We start from the raw sequence: 20,182 nt of genomic DNA on the forward strand, positions 1-20,182 counted from the left end.
GGGTAGGCTTTCTAGCCCCAGCGTTATTGGGCCCTGCCAGGATCAGTACTTCTGTCTGAAGCCTTTGGGCTCTGCTTGTGGGACCCGCTGGAGAATGACATACCTGGAGTTATTTTGTTCTAAATGTCTTCTTTTAATTTTTTTTTTTTTATTTAGGCGTTCTTCAGTCTGATTTGAATGAGATACCCTAGAGTAAAGGCCCTCTCCAGTGTTCCTGTCCATAGGGCTGGACAAGATGCCAAAGCAGGTAAAAAGAAAACCAGGAATTGTGTGTGCTAATTAAATTTTACTGCCAGGAAAGAATTCTCTGCTTGCTTCCATGCAGTCAAGATTAGGTAACTACTGACGTGTATTCACCCCTACTTCACGAATTGACTGGAGCTATTAACCGTGTGGTTTTGAGCTGGGTTACTAACAGCAGCTAGTGAGTTTTGTTATGCCATTGGCTTTAACGGGGCAGGTGTTAATGCACGTAGCAAGCACATCCTTAAGGGTATTTTTTCAGTAAAACTAATGGACATAGGAGCTATGCAGTATAGGTATCAGAAATTATTGTATTTTCAAATATTGTTTTTCTTCTGGCTAAGCTATCACCATCTCTTCTCAAATGAAGTGATGTTGAGCAAGGGGGTGCAGGCCAGCAAAAATAAGCCCTTTCTCAGGTCTTGCAATATCAGCTGCACAGTGGACTTAAGAACTTGGCTGGTGCCAGCGTAATACAGCGAACACATGGGAGGGTACAGGAAGAACGGGCGATTGGCAGAAACTCATCTTGTCCACCGAGTATTTCATAATTGTCCGTCTGTTCTCTGTGAAAGCAGCAAGCTTCTTAACGTTCGTTCAGAGCAGAATAACAGAAATCACTTTGATGGCAATGCTTAACTGCATTCCTAAGCTTTTTTTCCCCTTGCCGTGTAAAATTCTGTATTACTGGAAATGAACTACTTATGCTGTCTGCAAAAGATAATGATGCTCCTAAATGAGTACATTATCGTAGCTTTATTTTTTTTTAGAAATGCATTAATGGGGTTTGGCAGTATATTTTCCCCTTTATTAATGAGTTTAGCTCATGTAGTGGGAATGCTGCTAACTAAATTTAGCACTTTTTCCTGTATAAACAAGGTGATACTGTTCATTGACTTGGTTAACTTGTAAAGAATTGCAGATTTACGCTACTAAATACAAATGAGTAGGGTTACTTTGAAGGAGTTTCTGCCAAGGAGAAGGGAAACAGAAAAAGAATATCCAGAAAGCAAAAATCAAGACTGGCATCTTTTCCCTTCTTCATTTTCCCTTATAGGTCCTCTCTCCTTCCCCCCAGAAATGACAAAGAGGACCTGAAATCTCTCTTCTGGCTAAGTTTTCCATTACGTTTGTACAACAAATGTGTCCTTCCAACTAATATTGTCAAGGACACGGGAGCCCAGAGGCTAAGATTTAAATACTTTAAGCGATTCAGAGGGGACAAATCTTCACCTAATGCAGGCCAGCTCTTACAATGCCACCATTTCTTTCCCCTGGCTGTAATGTGTGCACTCTGCAACTTCACTCTTGGGGCCCTCGATCTCTGCTCTAAAAATGAAAGTCTCTGCTAGGAAAACGGCATTTGTGTTGGACCACAGTAGCTTTCAGCTCTGCCTTAGCCTCTGCAGCCAGTCCTTCCTGCTTCACTCTGCCCAAGGCAGTGTTTGCATTGCATGCATGACATTCATAGGCTTAGAAATATGCCAGTTAAGAACATTGTATAAGTGTGTCTGTGCTGAAGGACCTGCAAAATTGCAAGTGCCAGGTAGTGTGAGTCTAAGGACGCGTTCTTTCCGAGTGCCTTTGCTTACAGCCAGAATTACCAGCGATGAATTGAGTTTACAGACAGTGTTGTCAGCCTGCCATCTCTCATATGCTAGATAATACCTTTCTAAAAACAGAGCACCCCATGGGAACCATTGATGCCGGGGGAGGGCAACTGGGAGGAAGAGTAGCTCAAACATACAAAGTTATGACTCCTGCTGAGACTGAACTTCTGTTACGTGGAAGCAGTAGAAGAGCTATAAACTATAGTGGATGAGGTGAAAGTCCAGCTATATTCAGCCTTTGGTGCTGATCTGGTATCCTCTCCAGGAAAATGGCCAAAAAGAAGATTCTATCATCCAGAATGACCTCAGTGAATCATTTGAAGAAGAAGTTAGAGCGTTCCTCAGTGATGAAGAGAAACTGCATCTTTTTGATGACCTCACAAAAGTTAATCCGGTGACAACTACAACGGGTAAGCAGCCAGCTAGGGGAGTATCTCCTGAGGAGTCACTTTCCCTGGTGGCTACTAATATATGGTAGTTACTGTTCTCATCGCATTAATAGTACCATGAACACAGTAGTTAAAGATTCAAGGCCTATTAAAGCCTATTCAAAGCCTTAGGAAGTGACATTTGGCTTGGTTGAATTTTTTTTTTCAAAATACTTTTACTGTAGAATCAGCCATGCTGATCTCCTACCGGCTCTGCATGCGGAGCTCACGGTTGTATTGTTGGTTCAGGTAGCCAGGGTGTGGTTGAGAGTTAATGCTCTTGAAGGACGCCTGCATGACCTTGTGATTGCAGTCTGGTTTTATATGAACCTACCGGAAAACGAGGGTATGACTTCAATATTTTCAGATTCAAAATATGTCCATGAAATTGGTTTTGAAAAGTAAATTCCTCACTCGACTTCTAAAGATGGTCCTGTTAAGAGAAGCTAAGACCTGTTCCTAGTGCCTATGGGGAATTCTTGCCTCTGTCTGTTCTGCAAATGAACAGATTTGCTTTCTAGGACTGACTACGTGAAACCTCATAAAAGAAGAGGATTTATTGAATGGAATAGTTAGCAGATCCCTTAAGATTTTTAAAAATAAGGGCAACTCAAAGACATTGTTCTGTATATTAGACCTATATCACTTTCTTGATCACCTTATTCTCTATTAAACCGAATAGATAACATACCTGAAGATTTTTGTTACAAACAGGAACAGGAAGAGTCAAATACACTTTTCAAAAGATGCTAACAGAAGGTGTGTCTTTCAGTTCTGAAATGTCTTCAAGCAAGATATACAGTAAACTTGTTTTATACAAATGCTGGCTGCAGCCTGGTGGCTTTAAATCCATTTCAGCCTGTCTCCTGCCTCTATTCACCTGAGCTTATGAGAGAGTACCATGCTGCACTTCGTCCTCAGGTAATCCTTATATTTGAAATAACTGTCCTTCCGCAGAACCCAGATGGCAAGTTCTTAAAAATCGGTACGAGCAAAATAATCCCAAAGGATAAAACCCATTCCTAGTGAAATATGAGTTCTGTTAAAAGAGCAGTACTGTTTTCAGATAAATGTGAGAAGACCTTTGCTGTCCTTGCTGTTGAACTCTGTAATTACTGTTCTCTTAAATATGAATATTCTGTTTTACTGCCAGGATTTAAAACCTCACATCTTTGCAGTGGCTGAACAAACCTACAGAAACGTCCAAAGCCAGATAGACCCCGTAAACCAGTCTATAATTGTTAGTGGAGAAAGTGGTGCTGGGAAGGTAAGGAGATTTTTTTTCTAACATTGCTTTTAAGCTTTGAGATTTGCTACTGATTTGTAGCGTATAGCATTTCAGTGAACAAGCAAAGACAAAGAAAAAAAAATTCTGACAGAGCACGTCGCCAGTCTGCTCTAGCACGACTCCCCTGAAATACGCGTAAAGCATTAAGTGATTGCTGCAGTCAGATAGACTCTACTAAATATAGCTGCTCTTTAGGTGACATCTGTAATTTCTGGGAGGGCTAGATTTGAATCATTCAACAGGAATTGGACCTGAGTTAATGTCTTGGCCTGGTCTGTTAGGGAGCCAGTGAAGCAAACCCTATGTAGAGACTTAGAAGAAGCGGGAGAGTTCAGATCCTATCCTAGGCTCTTCTGTAATGATCCATCCCTATTCAGCAAGATATTGAGGATATTTTTAAGCCTGAGAACAAAATGATTTGCTGAGTGTTAATGACTCAAAGTCCATTTATATTCAAGTCATCTTAAGATACTAGCTGTTAATTCTAGCTGAGCTTCCAGATGGTTACATCTTGATAAGACTGCCATTCAGCAAAGCACTCCAATTCCAGTAGCGTTTAAATGTGTGTCTGTTGCACGTAAGCGTATGCACAAAAAGTGTCCACTGAATTAGAGCTATAAACCTGACACAATTACTCTCTTTAGCAGCAGCAGCAGCTGCATACTGTGTTTTCAGAAGCTAGCACTGTTTCACTAACTGACATAACTAATAACGTGGTAAAAACAAAGACCTATTGTAAAGCCTCTCTCTTGCAGACCTGGACATCCCGCTGCCTTATGAAATTCTATGCTTCTGTTGCTGCTTCAGTTATCTCCCCAAAAGGCAATGAAACTGTGGAAAGGATAGAGAAGAGAGTGTTGGATTCCAACCCTGTCATGGAAGCATTTGGTAAACGAAGCTTTTTTAATAGCAAAAAGAAGTAGTGGCTGCTGTGGGAATTCTCTTTGTTAATACACAAGACTAAGCTAGCTCCTGGTCCTCTCCTTAAAAGACAAACTCTTCAAATACTGGAGCTATGTACAAATCACCCTTAATATCTGTATGTCCTACATGGAAGAGTGGAACCACTCTGATTATGCTGTATCTGTCACTGGCAATTTCACAGGAAATGCATGTACCCTGCGGAATAACAACAGTAGCCGTTTTGGAAAATATATCCAGCTTCAGTTAGACAGGTAATAATTACTGTGTAAAAACCTTATCTATTGTCTTCTTTCTTTAAGTCTTTACAAACCTACTTCTGAAGTCTGCCATAGAATATTTCATCTGTCTTTAGAACATATTTTGGTTTGCTGGCAGCTTACATTATTATGATATCTTTTTTTTCCCTGCAAGCTCTCACCCTGATCTCTAAAAAGAGAGCAATGGAAAAACAGAGATGCAGTTAAGAACTCTGAATAAAATATTACTTTAAGCTTGCACAGAACTGAAGGTGAACTGCAAAGCATTTGTAGTCAGTCGGTATCTTAACAACATAACACCTACTGGATTCTGGGAGGAAGTTTTGCTGAAATCTTTGCTTTTTTTTTTCCCCTCTAGATTCCACCATCTGAGTAGTGCTTCCATTCAGACTTTCCTTTTGGAGAAGACCAGAGTTGCCTATCAGGCCCCCAATGAAAGAAACTTTCATATCTTTTATCAGGTTTGCCTTCAGTTAATTTTGCTAGATATTTCTGACAAACAGTGGGGATGAAATCACCAGATTTAGCACAGTTGCAACTTCTAATATTTAACTGTTTTCCTGTCTCTGCCATGCTTCCAAATTAAATCATGCTCCCAGTGCGTTATTCTTCATTATCTGTGAGATGTGAATACCAAAGGCAGAATTCAGTCATTACCTTGTTTTCTGTCTCCAGATCACAAAAGGTGCCACTGCAGAGGAGAGGCTGGAATGGAACCTTCCAGAAGGGGCTGACTACCGCTGGCTGCCAAATTCTGAAAGAAACTTAGATGGTAAAGATTAGTTTCACAGACTGTCCATTAATAATGGCTGTAACTTTGAAGGAAGGCAGGCAAAAATGTGTCTGTCCTATTAAATCCTGTGACCCAGGTTGGTCAGCCAACAGCAGACATTTTGCAAAGCCACCTGCATTAATGTGATTCTTTTTAAGTTTCAGTTTGCACTGTTAAGAGTTTTCACCTGGCTTAAACCAGCAGTTTTTGGCCTAGCGAATTTGCATCTCTCTGTGGCTGTGTTTAGAAACTGTCTCGTCTTCGGATGTGCTTCAGCAACCTGCTGCCTAACTTCAGAGCCCCACAGAGTCAGTATTAAGTCAATGACTTGGTTCTCCAGCTTGTACTCTGGGATTTACCAAACACAGCATCTGGCTTCCTTGATCTCCTTTGACAATTCCAGCTAAACTGGACGTGGTGTAGAGTGTTCTGCTTGCCTGTGTTTGTGTGCATGGCTTTCTTTTAAATAGCACTTGTTTGGCTTTTCAGAGGACTGCTTCGAGGTGACCAGAGATGCAATGTTTCACTTGGGCATTGACCGCTCCACGCAGAACAATATTTTCAAGGTCAGGTACAAAGCATGGTCACCACGAGGCTGCTAATGATATTTGGAATGTATTTTTAGTGTGAGATTTCTGCAGGAGTAAATCTGTATCCATGTACAGAGCATGGGTTGTTTGGTACTCCTGACTGGAGGGCCTGCAGCTACGCATTAGGTTGCATAGCCAAATATTAGATCTTAAGTAAAAGCCTGAACCTGTGAACTTTAATTTTTCTTTAGTAATTGCAGCATTAGGAATTAACATAGAAGCTTGGAATCTACTTGCTTTTTTTGTGCAGAAATGTTTTGACTTGTCCTGTTCATGTGGCTAGGGGAAGGCTAAAAGGACGCTGCCTTGGAGGGGAGCTCTGTTTTAGAAAACTCAGAGATCGACTATATTTCAGGTATTGTCAGGCCTTCTCCATCTTGGGAACGTTCAATTCTCTAATCCAGTGGATGAATCTCAGCCTTGTGAACTAGAAGACAAAACTAAAGGTGAGGCAACAAGCGTGCCGTGCTCCAGAAAGTCTTGTTATCTTAGTGCAGATGCCTAATGGGAAGGATTACTACGCTCTAGTCTCTGACAGAAGACTATCAAGGTCATGGACAGACCAAAATTTAAGCATGTTTTTGTTCCGTACTTCATGGTTTCGAAGCACTGAACAAACAAAAACCTAGTGCTCCCCTGCTCTGAGAGATAATATCCTTCCGTTACAGGTCAAGGCAACTGCAACATTCGACAGTCATTTCAGAAGCATTATTGGCAGAACAGTTACAGTTACTCTTGATTGTAATCTTACGCTGACATCACAAGACTTCCAGAAATGACCCAGAGTGGAGAGCAGGGCTTTGAAAATGAAAACTTCAAAGTTTTCATGATAAAGACTAAAACTTAGTAACAGCAAATCTGTTAAATTGCAGCATAGAACAGAAGTTGTTCTGCATGTCTTTAGGAGGCTTGTGGATCTAGTTTTCCTTCAGAACTAAAACACTGTCCTGAATAGTGAAGTTTCTTACTATTATTTCACGTGCTCTGAATTCACATTGCTTAATATTCAAATAGGTTTGCATACAGCTCAGGTTAGCAAGATCTTAAATGCTTCGTTAGCAAATACTCATTCTTCTACATTTCCTTACTATCCCCAAAACCCCTGTTTTTTTCTGGTCATGACTGTTTGATTTGTCTATCTGGATTTAGAGGTCTCTGCTCAAAAAAGGTGAAAAAGTAACAAAGGCCTACCTAGAGCGTACTCTGTAAAATGCCTACTTCACTGTGGCAAACTTCAGACTTTTTTGGTATTGTTTCATTTTAATGGAGTACCTAAAATTCTAGGGGTACTGTACGTCCAAATTAAGAGCCTTATCTTGCAAAACTTTCTCCCAAGTTTGGGTAAAAAGATATCCAAAATCCACATTTAAGTTGGTGAGTTCGTGGAAGTGTCATTTTTCTATACTATCTCTAGACCTTCCATAACTGTAAAGGGGCTGCATTCATTTGACGCTCCAGATAACCTTGCAATGTTTTTTTTTTTTCCTGAAAAAGATTTTGTGAAGACCACTGGAGATTTACTGAAGATACCTGTCGAGGAACTACTGGAATCATTAAGAATTCGAACAATAACTGCTGGAAAACAACAACAAGTCTTCAAGAAGCCATGCTCCAGAGCCGAATGTGAGACTAGGAGGGACTGCCTCGCTAAAGTGATTTATGCTAAGTAAGGACACGTAGGCCAGGCTGCTGTGCTAATCCATATAACTTTTGTGAGGGAATAGGGAGGCCGGAGAGATTTACTTTCCTTGGCTTTCTGCTTGGACTCAACAGCAGTGCAACCCTCCCTTCCCCTCTCAACGCACCCTTGATTCAGTTGTAGATACTGACATAGCCGCAGTATCTAATAGAGAGATCTTCAGAGAACTGCTGTTTCGTGTCAGCAGGCACCGTGTCATAATTTTTTGTTTCTTCCATGTGATGCTGGTATAAACAGCAGTAAAAGAACACTACGATTGCTGTAAGCAAGCACTTTCCAACTAATCCAGTTGTCCTTGTCTGCAGGTTGTTTGAATGGCTCGTTTTGGTCATAAATGAAAGCATCTATGCAGATCCATCGGTGTGGACCAGCTTCATAGGTATGGTTATTCAACCCTGGTTTAACTGAGTAACCTTAAGTCCTTCAAGCTACTCCTAGACCAAAGTGCACTGTCTTCCCATATTCCTTCTAGGTTTGTTAGATGTTTATGGTTTTGAAGCCTTCCCTGAAAACAACTTGGAACAGCTTTGTATTAACTATGCCAATGAGAAACTGCAGCAGCACTTCGTAGCACACTATCTGAAGGCACAACAGGTAACGCCCCGCTAAGATCAAATGTTAAATACCTGATTTTAAAACAGCATCTTTTGTCTCTTTAATTGTCTTTCTGTGCTTCTGATCAGATTGCAACCTTTGGTTGAGTAAGTAATGCCACTGAAATCGGTAGGATGTGAGGAACGATTGCTTTTTTAAAGAGGAGAGTGTGGGGCAGCCGGTGGAATGAGACAGCCTTCTCTCCTAGGGTGCTGGAAATCGGTTCCCTCTTATACAGCTCCATTGGCTCTGTGGCCCGTTAAACTGTTTGCATTCCCTCAAAGAGCCGAACACTTAAGACTAAATTCTTGAGGTCAGTGTAGCCTAAATTGAGATCCTCTTGGAAGCTGCTGCTTATAACCATGTTAATTCTCTTCATCAAGCATAAAGTACCTAAATGGGTGGGGAGCTTCTAGACCTGAACTTAGTGCGAAGGCAGAGAGCCCAACACAACCTTGTAACCCGAACATCAATAGCACGTGGTACCTGGTGGAGGTCTTCTGCTGCAGGAGAACAGCTTCATAAACCCAGCTGTCATGCTGGTACCTTTAAAGACAAAAACACACTGCGCATCCGCTTTTCTTTTTGAATGAGGAGGTACACGAGTTGTGCTGTTTCACAGTAGAGAAGGTATTTGCACCATGCTAAATACATTGCAGTCACTTGCCTAACTGGTCACACACTGCTAATTCCAGTTCTCATCTGAGTGCTGTGAAAGCTACAGGGTCCCTGCCAGGCCTGGGCTGCTACTCTAATAGATGTACTGCAGTCCTTGTTGAATTCCTCCACGACACATACATTACCACAATGCTCTTTGCCATTAACTGGAATTTGGGAAATTATTTTATTTATGGCACCAACATGATGGTACCTTCTGCTTCACGGCATAGTTTTATCAATTTATTCAGGAGATAAGTATCTCTTGGACCATAATTTGTGCTTTCATATGCCCAGCGGTTTTTTTCCTGCCTGCCCTCGTCAGTATGCCAGGGGTTAATGGTCAGTGAAGATGGAAACCAAGTTCAAGCACACAATTACTTTCCTTGAAACTGATTCATGACCTCTGTTTATAGTACCCCTCCCAGTTACTGCCTGCCCTCTTACCTCTCTTGATCTGGCTGTGTCCCAAACCACTTAAACGCCATTAGTGGCTGTGCTGAGCAAGCTTTTGGCAGGAGACTTTTAAAATAACTGGCCAGAGCTTGTGCTTGTTAAACACTCCTGACAGGTTGTTCTGTAATTCAGCATAAATATTGTACAAATGATTTCAACCCATATCTTTCTCCACTTCCTTTTGGATCAGGCTTTGTTTTAAATGGAGCCCAGTTAGTAAAGTCTGGCACACAGTGGTTGGTTTAGGGCTATGTCCTAATCTAAGGAAGGAGTTCTGTGCGTTCCTTGCCCTTCAGGGCAAAACTCAGTACAGCCAGGAGAGGCTTAGTGTGACTGTAGCCTCTGTTTACTCTATAAAGCAGCCTTGCAGCTCGCTCTGATAAATCTGTGAGGTTCCCAAGTACTTAAATGAATTGCTCCAGCAGGATCTGCTGCTACATACTCAAAAGCTAGCTGGGGTAGAATATCCTCCTTTGTTTTTTTTCCTCGAGATTGCCATTGAACATGAGCTGAGCTTTGGATGAGGAGGCTGAGCCTGGGCTTAACCTGTTAAACAGTAACTGCATCAAACTGCAAAAAGGCATACAGTTATTTGAGCTCTAGTGCCCTCTGCTGCAGAATAACCGGTTTCTCTCTTACTTCAGGAAGAATATGCAGCTGAAGGCCTACAGTGGTCTTTCATAAACTACCAGGATAACCAGAACTGCCTTGATCTGATAGAGGGCAATCCTCTCAGCATTTTTTCTTTGCTGAACGAGGTAAGTGTGGATCTAAACCCCTAACGCTTTTGGCCTAGTTGCCTGCCTTCTGTCCCATGCCACCAAAGAAAACATGAACACTGAATCAGTAGGAAACTTGTCAGCTATACAATTTTTGCAGAGCTTATTTTTCAGAACAATCATGACACTGCTTCTTCCTATTCTGAGTTGTCTTTTTTCCTCTGATCCTGGATGTTCTGATTGAAATATGAAGCCTCAATCACTTTTTTACCCCACCCCACCCCCCCCAATATTTAGGGCTTGCATACTCAAAGCAACTCTAAAAGTAAAATGGCTGTGATTTTAATTTAAAGTGTCTTAGCTTTTAAAGACAGTTCTTTGTGACAAATAAGAGATGCTGCAATTTTGTCTCACTTGCTATGCAGGAATGCCGTCTGAATAGATCCTCTAACACTGACCTGTTTCAAACTCGGATTGAGAAGGCCTTGTCCAATAATCAATGTTTAAGTCGAAACAAGTTTAGTAAGAAGCCTAACTTTATTATTTCACATTATGCTGGCAAAGTCTGCTATCAGCTGGCAGCAATGGTGGAGAAAAATAAGGTAAGTGTTTTCAGAAAGAGCTGTTTAAAAAACAAACAAACAAACAAATCTTACAGACCAAAAGCAATTTAAATCAGAGCACCACTAACAAGTATATTCAGTGATGCTTACTGGATATACATACCTTGCTCCAAAGAAATCCTTCAGGCCATGTAAAACTGGGTAATGTTCTTGGTCTGATTTTCAGTGAATCATCACTGGCACAAGCAAATGCTTTGTTAGCAGACCTTTCAGCTGAGGATTAAGTGGCCCATGTATCACCAAATCAGGGCTTCTTCCATTCCTGAGACAATGCAGAAGTGTTAATGACATCAGGGCATTTCTATAACCATAAATATAGCGCTTCATTTCCCCCCCCAAATCAGGTAAGTTTATGAGAAACAAGAGCATGGACTCGACTACTTGAAAGCTCTGAAAGTACCAGGAAATTCAGGTTTTGGCCTCCTTGTGCCATCTGGGAATAAGTGAAATAGTCTGCAGATATGAGGGTCCCTTGTCAGTTCTGACATCACCAGCAATTATGGCAAGTGGTATTAGGTGATGCAATCAAATACCATCCCTTAATTAAAAGGAAGACTTTCTAACAGACTTCCTAATATCTGGTGCAGACTGTCCTATGGGGATTAAACTAGTCCTGAGACTTCTAGCTCACTTAAGTCGTATAACGAGAACAATGTCAGGAGCAGTCGTACGTTTGACTAGATTTGCTAAATGTTCAGCCAGACATTGTTTTCTGTTCCTGAATCCGACTATGATTGAATGTATGCAGTTAGATTTGAAACTAGAGCTGTGGTTAAATCAAAGTTGGCATCAGAAATACTATTCCATCTACACACGTGGAATTTGTAGTCATTTTCAAAGGTGGCAGGTTTCTGCCTAAGTCCAAATACTAATGAGTGATGTTTGTGTTTGCAGGACCCCATTCCACCAGAGCTGGTCCATGTTTTGCAGAATTCTAAGGACCCTTTGCTTCAAAAGTTATTTCCTGTGACAGAAAGCAACGAAAATAACATCAAAACCCAGAATAGAGCAGCTGTTGTTACAGTGGTGTCAAAGTTCAAGGTACATCCTATTCAAGTTTCTGCTTTCTACTGCTATCTTCATAACTAGATGAGAAAACAGGATAGTTGGACCAAGATCAGATATGTTATTAAAATGAAACAGCTGTAAACCCGAAATAGCTTCAGACTCACTCCGATTTTACCTTTTCCTTCAACAGTTGGGCATCTGCCTTTGTGAGGCTTCTTCCTACCTGTTCCTCTTGAGGGGTTAGCTTCAACTGATGGCCCTGCCTGCTATAATTTTGGAAATTTTCTGAATTTACCATCAACAATATTACAAAACATCCATAGAGTGGATTTTTTGCTCAAGCTGTCCGTATAGAAGAGCTCTGCTAATTCTGAGTCTGTAAAGCCATCCTTGCAAAAAATGGCTTGCTTGGTTTTATAGAGGACCACTGATTAGCTCAACTACCTGTGGAGGAGGAGTCCCTAATGAAACCCGTATTTGTTTTCTACAGGGTTCACTTGAACATCTCATGCAGATTTTGAATAGTACCACACCGCATTACATCCGATGCATCAAGCCTAATGCTGACGGCAAGGCAATGACTTTTAAAAGAGAGGAGGTAACTTTTCAAAAGCTTTTCCTCACTGAGTCAATGAGAAGCTTCCTAGAGACATTGTGCAGGGCTTTGCATTGGGTCTCTTATGATCTTGAGCCACTTGCAAAGCTCTTTCACAGCACATTTTGAAACACCTTTTTATAAATTTGGAGCTTCCAAGATAAATGTCCTTTCAGAATCACTGATGATGCTTGTCTAAAATGGAGCTAGTAAGCACAGCAGCTCTTCCAGACTCAACTTACTTGTTGCCATATGAGAAGTTATCTTACCAGAGCACTTCTGCGTTATTTGGGGTGCTACCATCCCAGCCCTCAAAATAGATAAAGGTGATCTGACTGCTCAGCAGTCCTGGTCACACAAATACCTTCATGGCGAATGCCCACAACAAAACTTTGCTTGCTCCTGGAGTCTAGTCTAGGACAAGTTAGATGAGATCAGCCAACAAAAATGTCTTTGGGAGCAGAGCAGCAGATGCTAAAGCTATAACTAGAGAACCTCATCTGATGTAAAAACAAGCTGCTGGAGTAGCACTGCACTAATTTTAAACACTCGGAGAATTTGCTGATTGCATGCAAGTAGTATTAAAATACCAACACTGGGTTTTCATATTCTGCTGCATTCGGTCAGTGGAGGGGGCGTGGATACCACAAGAGAGGGCACACGAGGACTGTCCCTCTGTGTTAGCACTGCCTTGACCCTACTCTGGGTGTTACTCAAAGCAGTAGCTCGGTGGCTGCATAATCCCCTTCTCCGCCCGTTCCCCAGCTGCCAGCGTGGTGGTGCACACCAGGCAAGCTCTGGCGTGGGTGCTGAGCTGAGCTGCACGTGGCTTGGGTCGAGCACATCCTGTGCAGACCTTAGCAGCAGCTTCCACAAAGGCAGTGGTTACCTCAACCCTCTCAATTTATGCCTCAGGTTCTCAGCCAGCTTCAGGCGTGTGGAATAGTTGAAGCCATCACCATCAGTGCTGCGGGCTTCCCTATTAGGTAAGTCCCAATTTCTTGAGCTACGTCTTCCATAATCCATTTCGATAGCAATTAGTGGCATATTAGTTATTCAGAAGAGCTTATAAGCAGGAAGTCTAAATATTGTGCCATCTGTTTCAGACCACAAAACTACTGATTCTTTCAAAGCTATCTGAAGAGTTCTGCTCACTGCTTGCTTTTAAGCTTCTTTGAACACCTCTCTTTCATGTTTTGGAGACAAAAATACCTGTCTCAAATCTGGACTGCTGTTCTGCGTTTTGGATAATGAAACTGCTCGTTCAGCAAGTCCAAAAGTGCAGTAACAGCACAACAAGCAGTGCTAGTGCAACTTGCATTCAAAACAATGGGATTCTTAAAAATATAGCAAATACTAACAAAGTCCGGGTGTGTCTATAACAGACCCCTGGTCTGAGAGCTCACTGTACCTTTCCAGTCTGGGAAGCTGGGGAAGAGATGTTTTGATGTGGACTATCACATACTAAAACTTCCTAATTGAATGTGGCTTCACGGTAACACTTTCAGCAATTAAAATTAAATTATAATTGGCATTCATCTAAGCGTAGTCATCTCGAAGTCGAGCCTCTCATTGCAGCCAGTCACCTTGCTGGCCGTTCTTGACCACCTTTAGAGGAGGGAGGGAACAAGGCCTGAGCTAGTCACGTTTTTGACAGCTCAGTATTGATGGGGTGAAGCTCCCCGTTGTCATACACGAGGACAATTCCTGCCCAGTCTTCGTTACAGGCAAAAGTCACTGTCCGTTACTGAGCAATAGGCAGTCTCCTGAATTCCTTCAGAAGGTCTATACTTTCGTGCATGTTGGCGACTACATAGGCATCAGTCTATTTGCATTCTATGCACTGGATCTTTGAAGCCATTCTGCAATTTTTCCCCCTCAAAGGATAGGTTATTTACCGTATTGTAAATGATACTTGCCTAGAATTAACTGTACGTTTATCTGTCAGGGTCCCTTTCCAAAGTTTCACTGAGCGCTATGAAATACTGAGAAAATCATGTGGGTCCAATAAAAACAGAGTGTGTGATAAAAGCAACTATCATACTGCCAAGAAAAAAGGTATGTTTCTTTAGATAATTCCTCTGCTATCAAGTAAAATTATCACTGCACCAATTTGGTATCGCGTAGATCAGATGCAGTTACTGTATTCAGCACTAGGGACACCACTAGTCTCAAAATATTTTTCTGATTGCCACCAATTTGAGTTTCTAATTTGCCTAACGCTTACAGCAGGCTCTTTCAAAGTCTGCAAATCTTTCATCTTATTGCTGTTTTTCTGTGTTCCTCTTGGGTAGAACAATTACAGTTATGATGGTGTTTGGGGTTCCCCCTGATATAATTTGATTTAGAGTTGGTTCTTGAGTAGACTTGAAAACCATTTACCTTTTTGCTTATATTCCTTCTCCTTCCTTTCTTTTTTTCCCCCACCTTGTTTTCTTGCCGAACACACTGACCTTCTAGCTTACCTGGATTCTGCTGCTTCTTCTACCTTTTGCAAACTTCTGTATGTGATTCTTTTTTCTAAGCAAGAGTGAGGATGGACTTTAAAAAACACAATCCAATCTACAAGGTAACATCTTTGGAATGAACCCCTGAAAGAAGGAGCCCATCAGGTGGTTACATTTAATGTTGAAAGTTACTGCAACCCCCTTCTCTCTCCCAGATTAATCCCATCTTCACCCAACGGGTCTGTTCAGTAACCAGTAGATGTGGGAAGCAGGACCAGTAAGTACCAGCCTATGTCAGATAAGTAAAATGGCTGGAAATCTATTCACCTTGTGGAAATGGAATGAAGTAACAAAGTACAGGCTGGAAAATTACGTACACACCGTATCTTTCTCCCTCAATTACAAACCCATTAGCTGAAATGCCTCATTGTGATAGGTTACTAGTCCTTTTTATCTTTAGCGGGTAATAAGCTGCAAACAAAGCAAAACAATTTCCTAAACACGGGGATAAGCTTTTGGTTCCCTTATCAGCCCAGCACCATGAACACCATCATAGTCACCAGATGTCTTCCTGTAAGCAAGAATTGCTTATATTTGTTTTCAGTACCTTAAAATGCTCTCATCTCCTTAGAAATATTTATAGCAGAAAAGCAAACAGTATCCAGGATGGAAAGATACAAAGACCATCAAGTTCCAGCATTGGGCATGCAGAAACTCATGCAGCATTGCCTTGAACAACACAATCTCTTTCAAGGACAGGTCTGAATTAAGTCTACCTCTATTTCCAAATAGATTAATCTGGCTAACCTGTTTGTCTCATAATGTAAAAACTTGTGTACTATGTCCCAGAAATGGTTTTAATAACCTCTTATTGCTGCAATAAACTGCTGCTTAGTACATGTCCCCATAGCTGCTTCTGATGCCCTGCGAAAGCTGTAGAATTGTGTAGAATTTGTTTTCTGTTCCTGCATCTTTCAGTACATTAAGGCTACAAGTCTAATGCCTTGCTTTTTGTTCTTTGTTCTCAATAGCTTTCAGTTTTGGGTATTTCATCAGATTTTCTTAGGACTGAGCTGCTCAAATCTATTCTTAATTGCATTGCTGTTGCTTTCTATTGTTTCCATGTAGGATGCTTTCAACAATGCAAGAACAGCCGAGCCCTCTGTATGTCTGTTTCATTGTCTAGATCTACCCAAAATGACATGTTACCTAAGGATAAGTTATAATAGAGGTGATAAGACAGCACCCAAACTACATCCTAGTTAAAACACACCACGCTGGTTTTCTAGTTGCTAGCACATGGTGAAATCTACGCTGTCACATTTTTCCCTTAAACACGGCTAGATCTAGTGATGTCTCAGCCATCACCTCCTCCCCTCTTGTTGTAGGTATATCCCTCATAAATGGCCAAGAAGTCTCACTGTAAAGACAATTACTTGGTCCCGATTTCCAAGTTTTGTGATACCTTCTCTTCAATGCTTCATTTGCAGGCGAGACTCCAGTGGTGGACGATGACAAAGCATCACGTTCTGTCGTTTTTGAGATCCTTCAGAATGTTGTTATGGGACAAACTACTGCTGAGCAAACAGGGAACAGAGCAGAAAACACTTCAGTGTACTGCGGCAAAACCAAAGTATTTATGGCTAATTCTGTGGTAAGACTGCTATTTCCTTGGCTAACAGTTCTGGAACGTACTTGCATAATAGGGATTCTGGCAGAGATGATCATCATGGTTTAGGCGATACTACTGCTAATGCCAGCATGAGCAGAATTTGGCATTTTCCTTCAAATTATTAAACTAAATCAAACATCCATCAGAATCCAACCATCAGGAGCACTTTGTTTAATGGCATCCGTGTTGCTAACAGACAAGGAGCTGCACTTGTGTCTAATGTTGTCAGCATCCTCCCAGTTCCAGTAAAGATTACAGCTTTCCTTAGCTTCAGCTGACAAGACTTGGCTACTCTGAGAGGCCTAAGCAGCTTCTTTGTGAAAGACATGAAGGAGACGAAGGCACTTTTGCAAAGCTTGCATACTGGAGGATGCAGCCATAAAGGAACCCCCTTCAATGGAGCTAGTTTTAAGCCAGCTGCTACTGTGACTTTGGGAGCGTCCACTTTTTCCCCCCCCAGATATTTACATTTTCATTTTACATGTTATCTAATAAGCACTAATGAAGTGCTCTCACTTCTAAAACCTAATCCAGCAGTCTTAGGACACTGAAATACGCAATGTGGGTCTCTGACAAACACCAAGAGACTGTAGAAGAGGGAAGAGTTGTGAACACAGCTCCGTCCCCAAGCATTAACTGCAGGCTTGTATCCCCAATGCAGCTGGAGCAACTTGAAGCGAGAAGAGCAGAGGTGTTAAATGAGAAAGCATTTTGCATTCAGTGTTGCTGGAGAAGATTTAAACAGAAGAAACTAGCCAAGGAGAGAAGGTCTGCAACTGTCATCCAAGCAGGTAATTTGGTAAGGGTGGGGCTGAACGTAATGTAACAAGTAACATTACCAGTTACACTGGATGTTTAAAGTGGCAGGAGCGGTTATGTGAATTGAACGTGGAGAAAGTTTAAGCACCGTCTCTCTTACATTGTGTGCAAGAGCTTCCGAGATTCTTTGTACTCATTTCTTTTAATTAAATCTTCAGCTATTCGTTCCTGGTTAGCCAAGAATCGCTTCCGAAGGATGCGCAGGGCTGCTAATGTTATTAAGCATGGCTGGAGGAAATGGAAAGTAAGTACGTTGGTACAGGAAAGCATTGAAATTGAGTGACTGAGGCTTTTTAGTGTTTGAGAAAGAATCTACCTCTGTCAAGTAACTGTACAAAACCAATACTGTCAATTCTCCAGAAAACTCTTCTCAAGCTGAAGAGTAGAAGATGGATGCCAGTCTTGTACAGCTGCTTCTACAGGGTGGCAGTGTAGAGACTGCAGAACGAACTCATTCCTTACCTTCATAAAATGGGAAAGCATCCCAAAAGGTGTCCTGTCCTTTAGATGCCTTCTTTTTCAGACTCTTATTTATGCAGTTTTAAATTTTGTTGAAGATGTTTGAGAATCTTGTTCAAGAATATTGTTCTGCATCTCTTCATCAGGCAAAAATGGCTGCATTAGCAGCAGCAGAATTGGACGAGGGTGAAGAAAAGGCATTCTTCTCAGTTCCTGGAGCTACGGCGATCTCGGCCAAACCGCCTTGCTCTTTGGAAACAACTTGGCCTCTACGTGCAATAATTCAGTTCTGGCCTCTTGGCCTTGTCCTGGCTGCTGCACCTGTTACTGTGGCAGGACTGCGGAGAGACCTGTCCCTGCTGGCGTGCCTCAAAGTACTTCAGGAGAGCGACTGCTACAAGGTGGAAAGCTGTTTCTTTGGCTGCGGCATCACTTCTATTAGAGCTCTCCCACAGGTAACAAACCTCACACACTCAAGTCAGCAGCACAATTAAGCTGCCATGAGTTCAGGAACCTGAACTCTGCTATTGAGCAGAGCAACTATGAAGTCTGCTCTCAAGCTACAGTCTTCCTTCTTCCGCGGGCTTGGACATGCAGGGATGACTCTGACATCAATAGGTCAAGCTAGACACAGGGCTGAGTTGGGAGTTTCAACTAAGCGTGAAAAGTCTTGTTAATCGCTGTCATAGGAACCAACCGATCAAAGCTCTGCTTCAGAAATGGAGAGCAGAGGATTCCAACACAGGCTCTGCTATTATGTACTATGTATTTTTTCTGCTTAGGGGATTCATGTTGCACAACAGGTGAACACATGAAAAAGCATCCACTTGGAGAAAAGCCACTGGGTGTATTAATAATATCCCAGTAATTCTGTATTAACTTCACTGTGCAGACAACTGCACAGCCTAATTCGCACAGAGGATTTTCAGGGCAGAAAAGCAGGGTGTGACCCTCAAGTACTTCATCTCCTACGCACATGCAGAATAGTCTTAGATACCATTTACTACAAACAAGCCACAACCCACACTGGCTTCTCTCAGAAAATGCACTCTGGTTACAAACCACCTTGTGCCTGCACTTGGTTTTTTGTCGATACATTTTTGAGGTTGCATAAAATTATGCATGCAAGAATGGAGCCTGTGCCTGGTCACAGTTACTACAAGTAGGAAGAAGCAGCACCAAGTTCAGTACTGACTAAATACTCACATCTTCAGAGTTTAAGCTAATTTCAGTTCAAATTACAGTATTAGTACTCTTTGTAGTAATCATTTCTCTTAAATCCATTTGTACTAGGACTCCTTTGGAGGTCTTCCTCTATCCTTATTCATATTCACTAGTTGCTTATATACTAAAGCACTACTTAGTTTGAATAGCAAAATTAGCTCAAAATCTGGCAAAAACATCAACTGACCTCTCCACCTCTTTTTCTTGTAGGGCTCTATCAAGTTTCACTGTAAGAAGTCTCCCCTGCATTACGCAAATGTCAGCCCCCACAAGGATGCCTATTCCATCACTGGATTTAACCAGATTTTATTGGACAGAAAAAAACTCCTTCCAACGTAGGTTTCAGCTGTCTGCATATACTGTACTTTTTCCTTCAGGGAAAGACTGTTGGCAAGCTGCTGCTTTCAAATTACTCAACGTCCGTATTTGCTGCTACCTCAGAGCTTTCGATATTGATGCATTGTAGGTATAATATACTTCAAATTTAGAACGCACGGGGGGGCATTCCTCTTCTCACACACACGCGCATATTGGAGAAAATACCAGTACTATGAGAACACTCAATTAATTAAAACAGATCAAGTGCTTTAAGCCATACATACTTGAACTGAACACTTCTAGCACTACCTGGGAGAAGCAAGAGGCTGGTAATGTGAGAGCAAATAAGGCAAACGTTTCTGATGCATGCTGGATTCTCGTGTGGAGGTACAGCTACAACTGTTCTGACTGACCACGAGGGTTCAGTAACATCCTAACACTTCTGACTCTGAGGAGGTGAGCAGCAGTCAACTGTAACACTAACAGCAGAGGTCTCAGGGAAAAGTGAGACTGGAGTCTTGCTTTTTATCTATAGGACCAAAATATATGTACTCTCACAACTGCCATGCATTTCTAGCACTACCTAGTCAATAGCATTACCTCTGCCAAGGGGCCAAGGTTCTCATCAGAAGTGCTCTACACCGTCTCTTTGCTGCTCACATGGGTCTTGAAAATGTTCAGCTCTTCTGTGTATACCACTTTTAAATAAACTGCTAAAAAAGTTGTAAAGGTGTCTGACCATCCGCAACAGGGTTTAGTTAACAAAACATTTCCGCTTAG

At 41.7% G+C, this 20,182-nt stretch overlaps 1 protein-coding gene across 3 annotated transcripts; it reads left to right on the forward strand.

Moving 5' to 3' along the window:
• The first annotated feature begins 156 nt into the window (after positions 1 to 156).
• MYO19 (myosin XIX) lies at positions 157 to 20,118 on the forward strand. 3 transcript variants are annotated; one of them, XM_075518233.1, is made up of 24 exons: positions 157 to 247; positions 2,119 to 2,263; positions 3,054 to 3,202; positions 3,435 to 3,548; positions 4,325 to 4,457; positions 4,675 to 4,744; positions 5,109 to 5,211; positions 5,426 to 5,522; positions 6,012 to 6,088; positions 6,468 to 6,558; positions 7,607 to 7,778; positions 8,117 to 8,190; positions 8,284 to 8,405; positions 10,163 to 10,276; positions 10,663 to 10,839; positions 11,755 to 11,901; positions 12,359 to 12,466; positions 13,379 to 13,449; positions 14,412 to 14,521; positions 16,401 to 16,564; positions 17,244 to 17,373; positions 17,560 to 17,645; positions 18,007 to 18,315; positions 19,295 to 20,118. In XM_075518233.1, exons 1-24 carry the CDS (start codon positions 236 to 238, stop codon positions 19,421 to 19,423), a joined length of 2,904 nt encoding a protein of 967 aa, XP_075374348.1. In that variant the 5' UTR covers positions 157 to 235; the 3' UTR covers positions 19,424 to 20,118. The 3 variants fall into 3 exon arrangements, 1 of the variants encoding a protein (XP_075374348.1); XR_012778023.1 differs by lacking the exons at positions 18,007 to 18,315; positions 19,295 to 20,118 and adding an exon at positions 15,542 to 15,669; XR_012778024.1 differs by lacking the exons at positions 17,244 to 17,373; positions 17,560 to 17,645; positions 18,007 to 18,315; positions 19,295 to 20,118 and adding an exon at positions 15,126 to 15,187 and having other exon boundaries at positions 16,401 to 16,469.
• The last annotated feature ends 64 nt before the right edge of the window (positions 20,119 to 20,182 follow it).

This window comes from Mycteria americana, chromosome 15, assembly GCF_035582795.1.
Source record: "Mycteria americana isolate JAX WOST 10 ecotype Jacksonville Zoo and Gardens chromosome 15, USCA_MyAme_1.0, whole genome shotgun sequence".
Lineage (NCBI taxonomy): Eukaryota > Metazoa > Chordata > Aves > Ciconiiformes > Ciconiidae > Mycteria > Mycteria americana.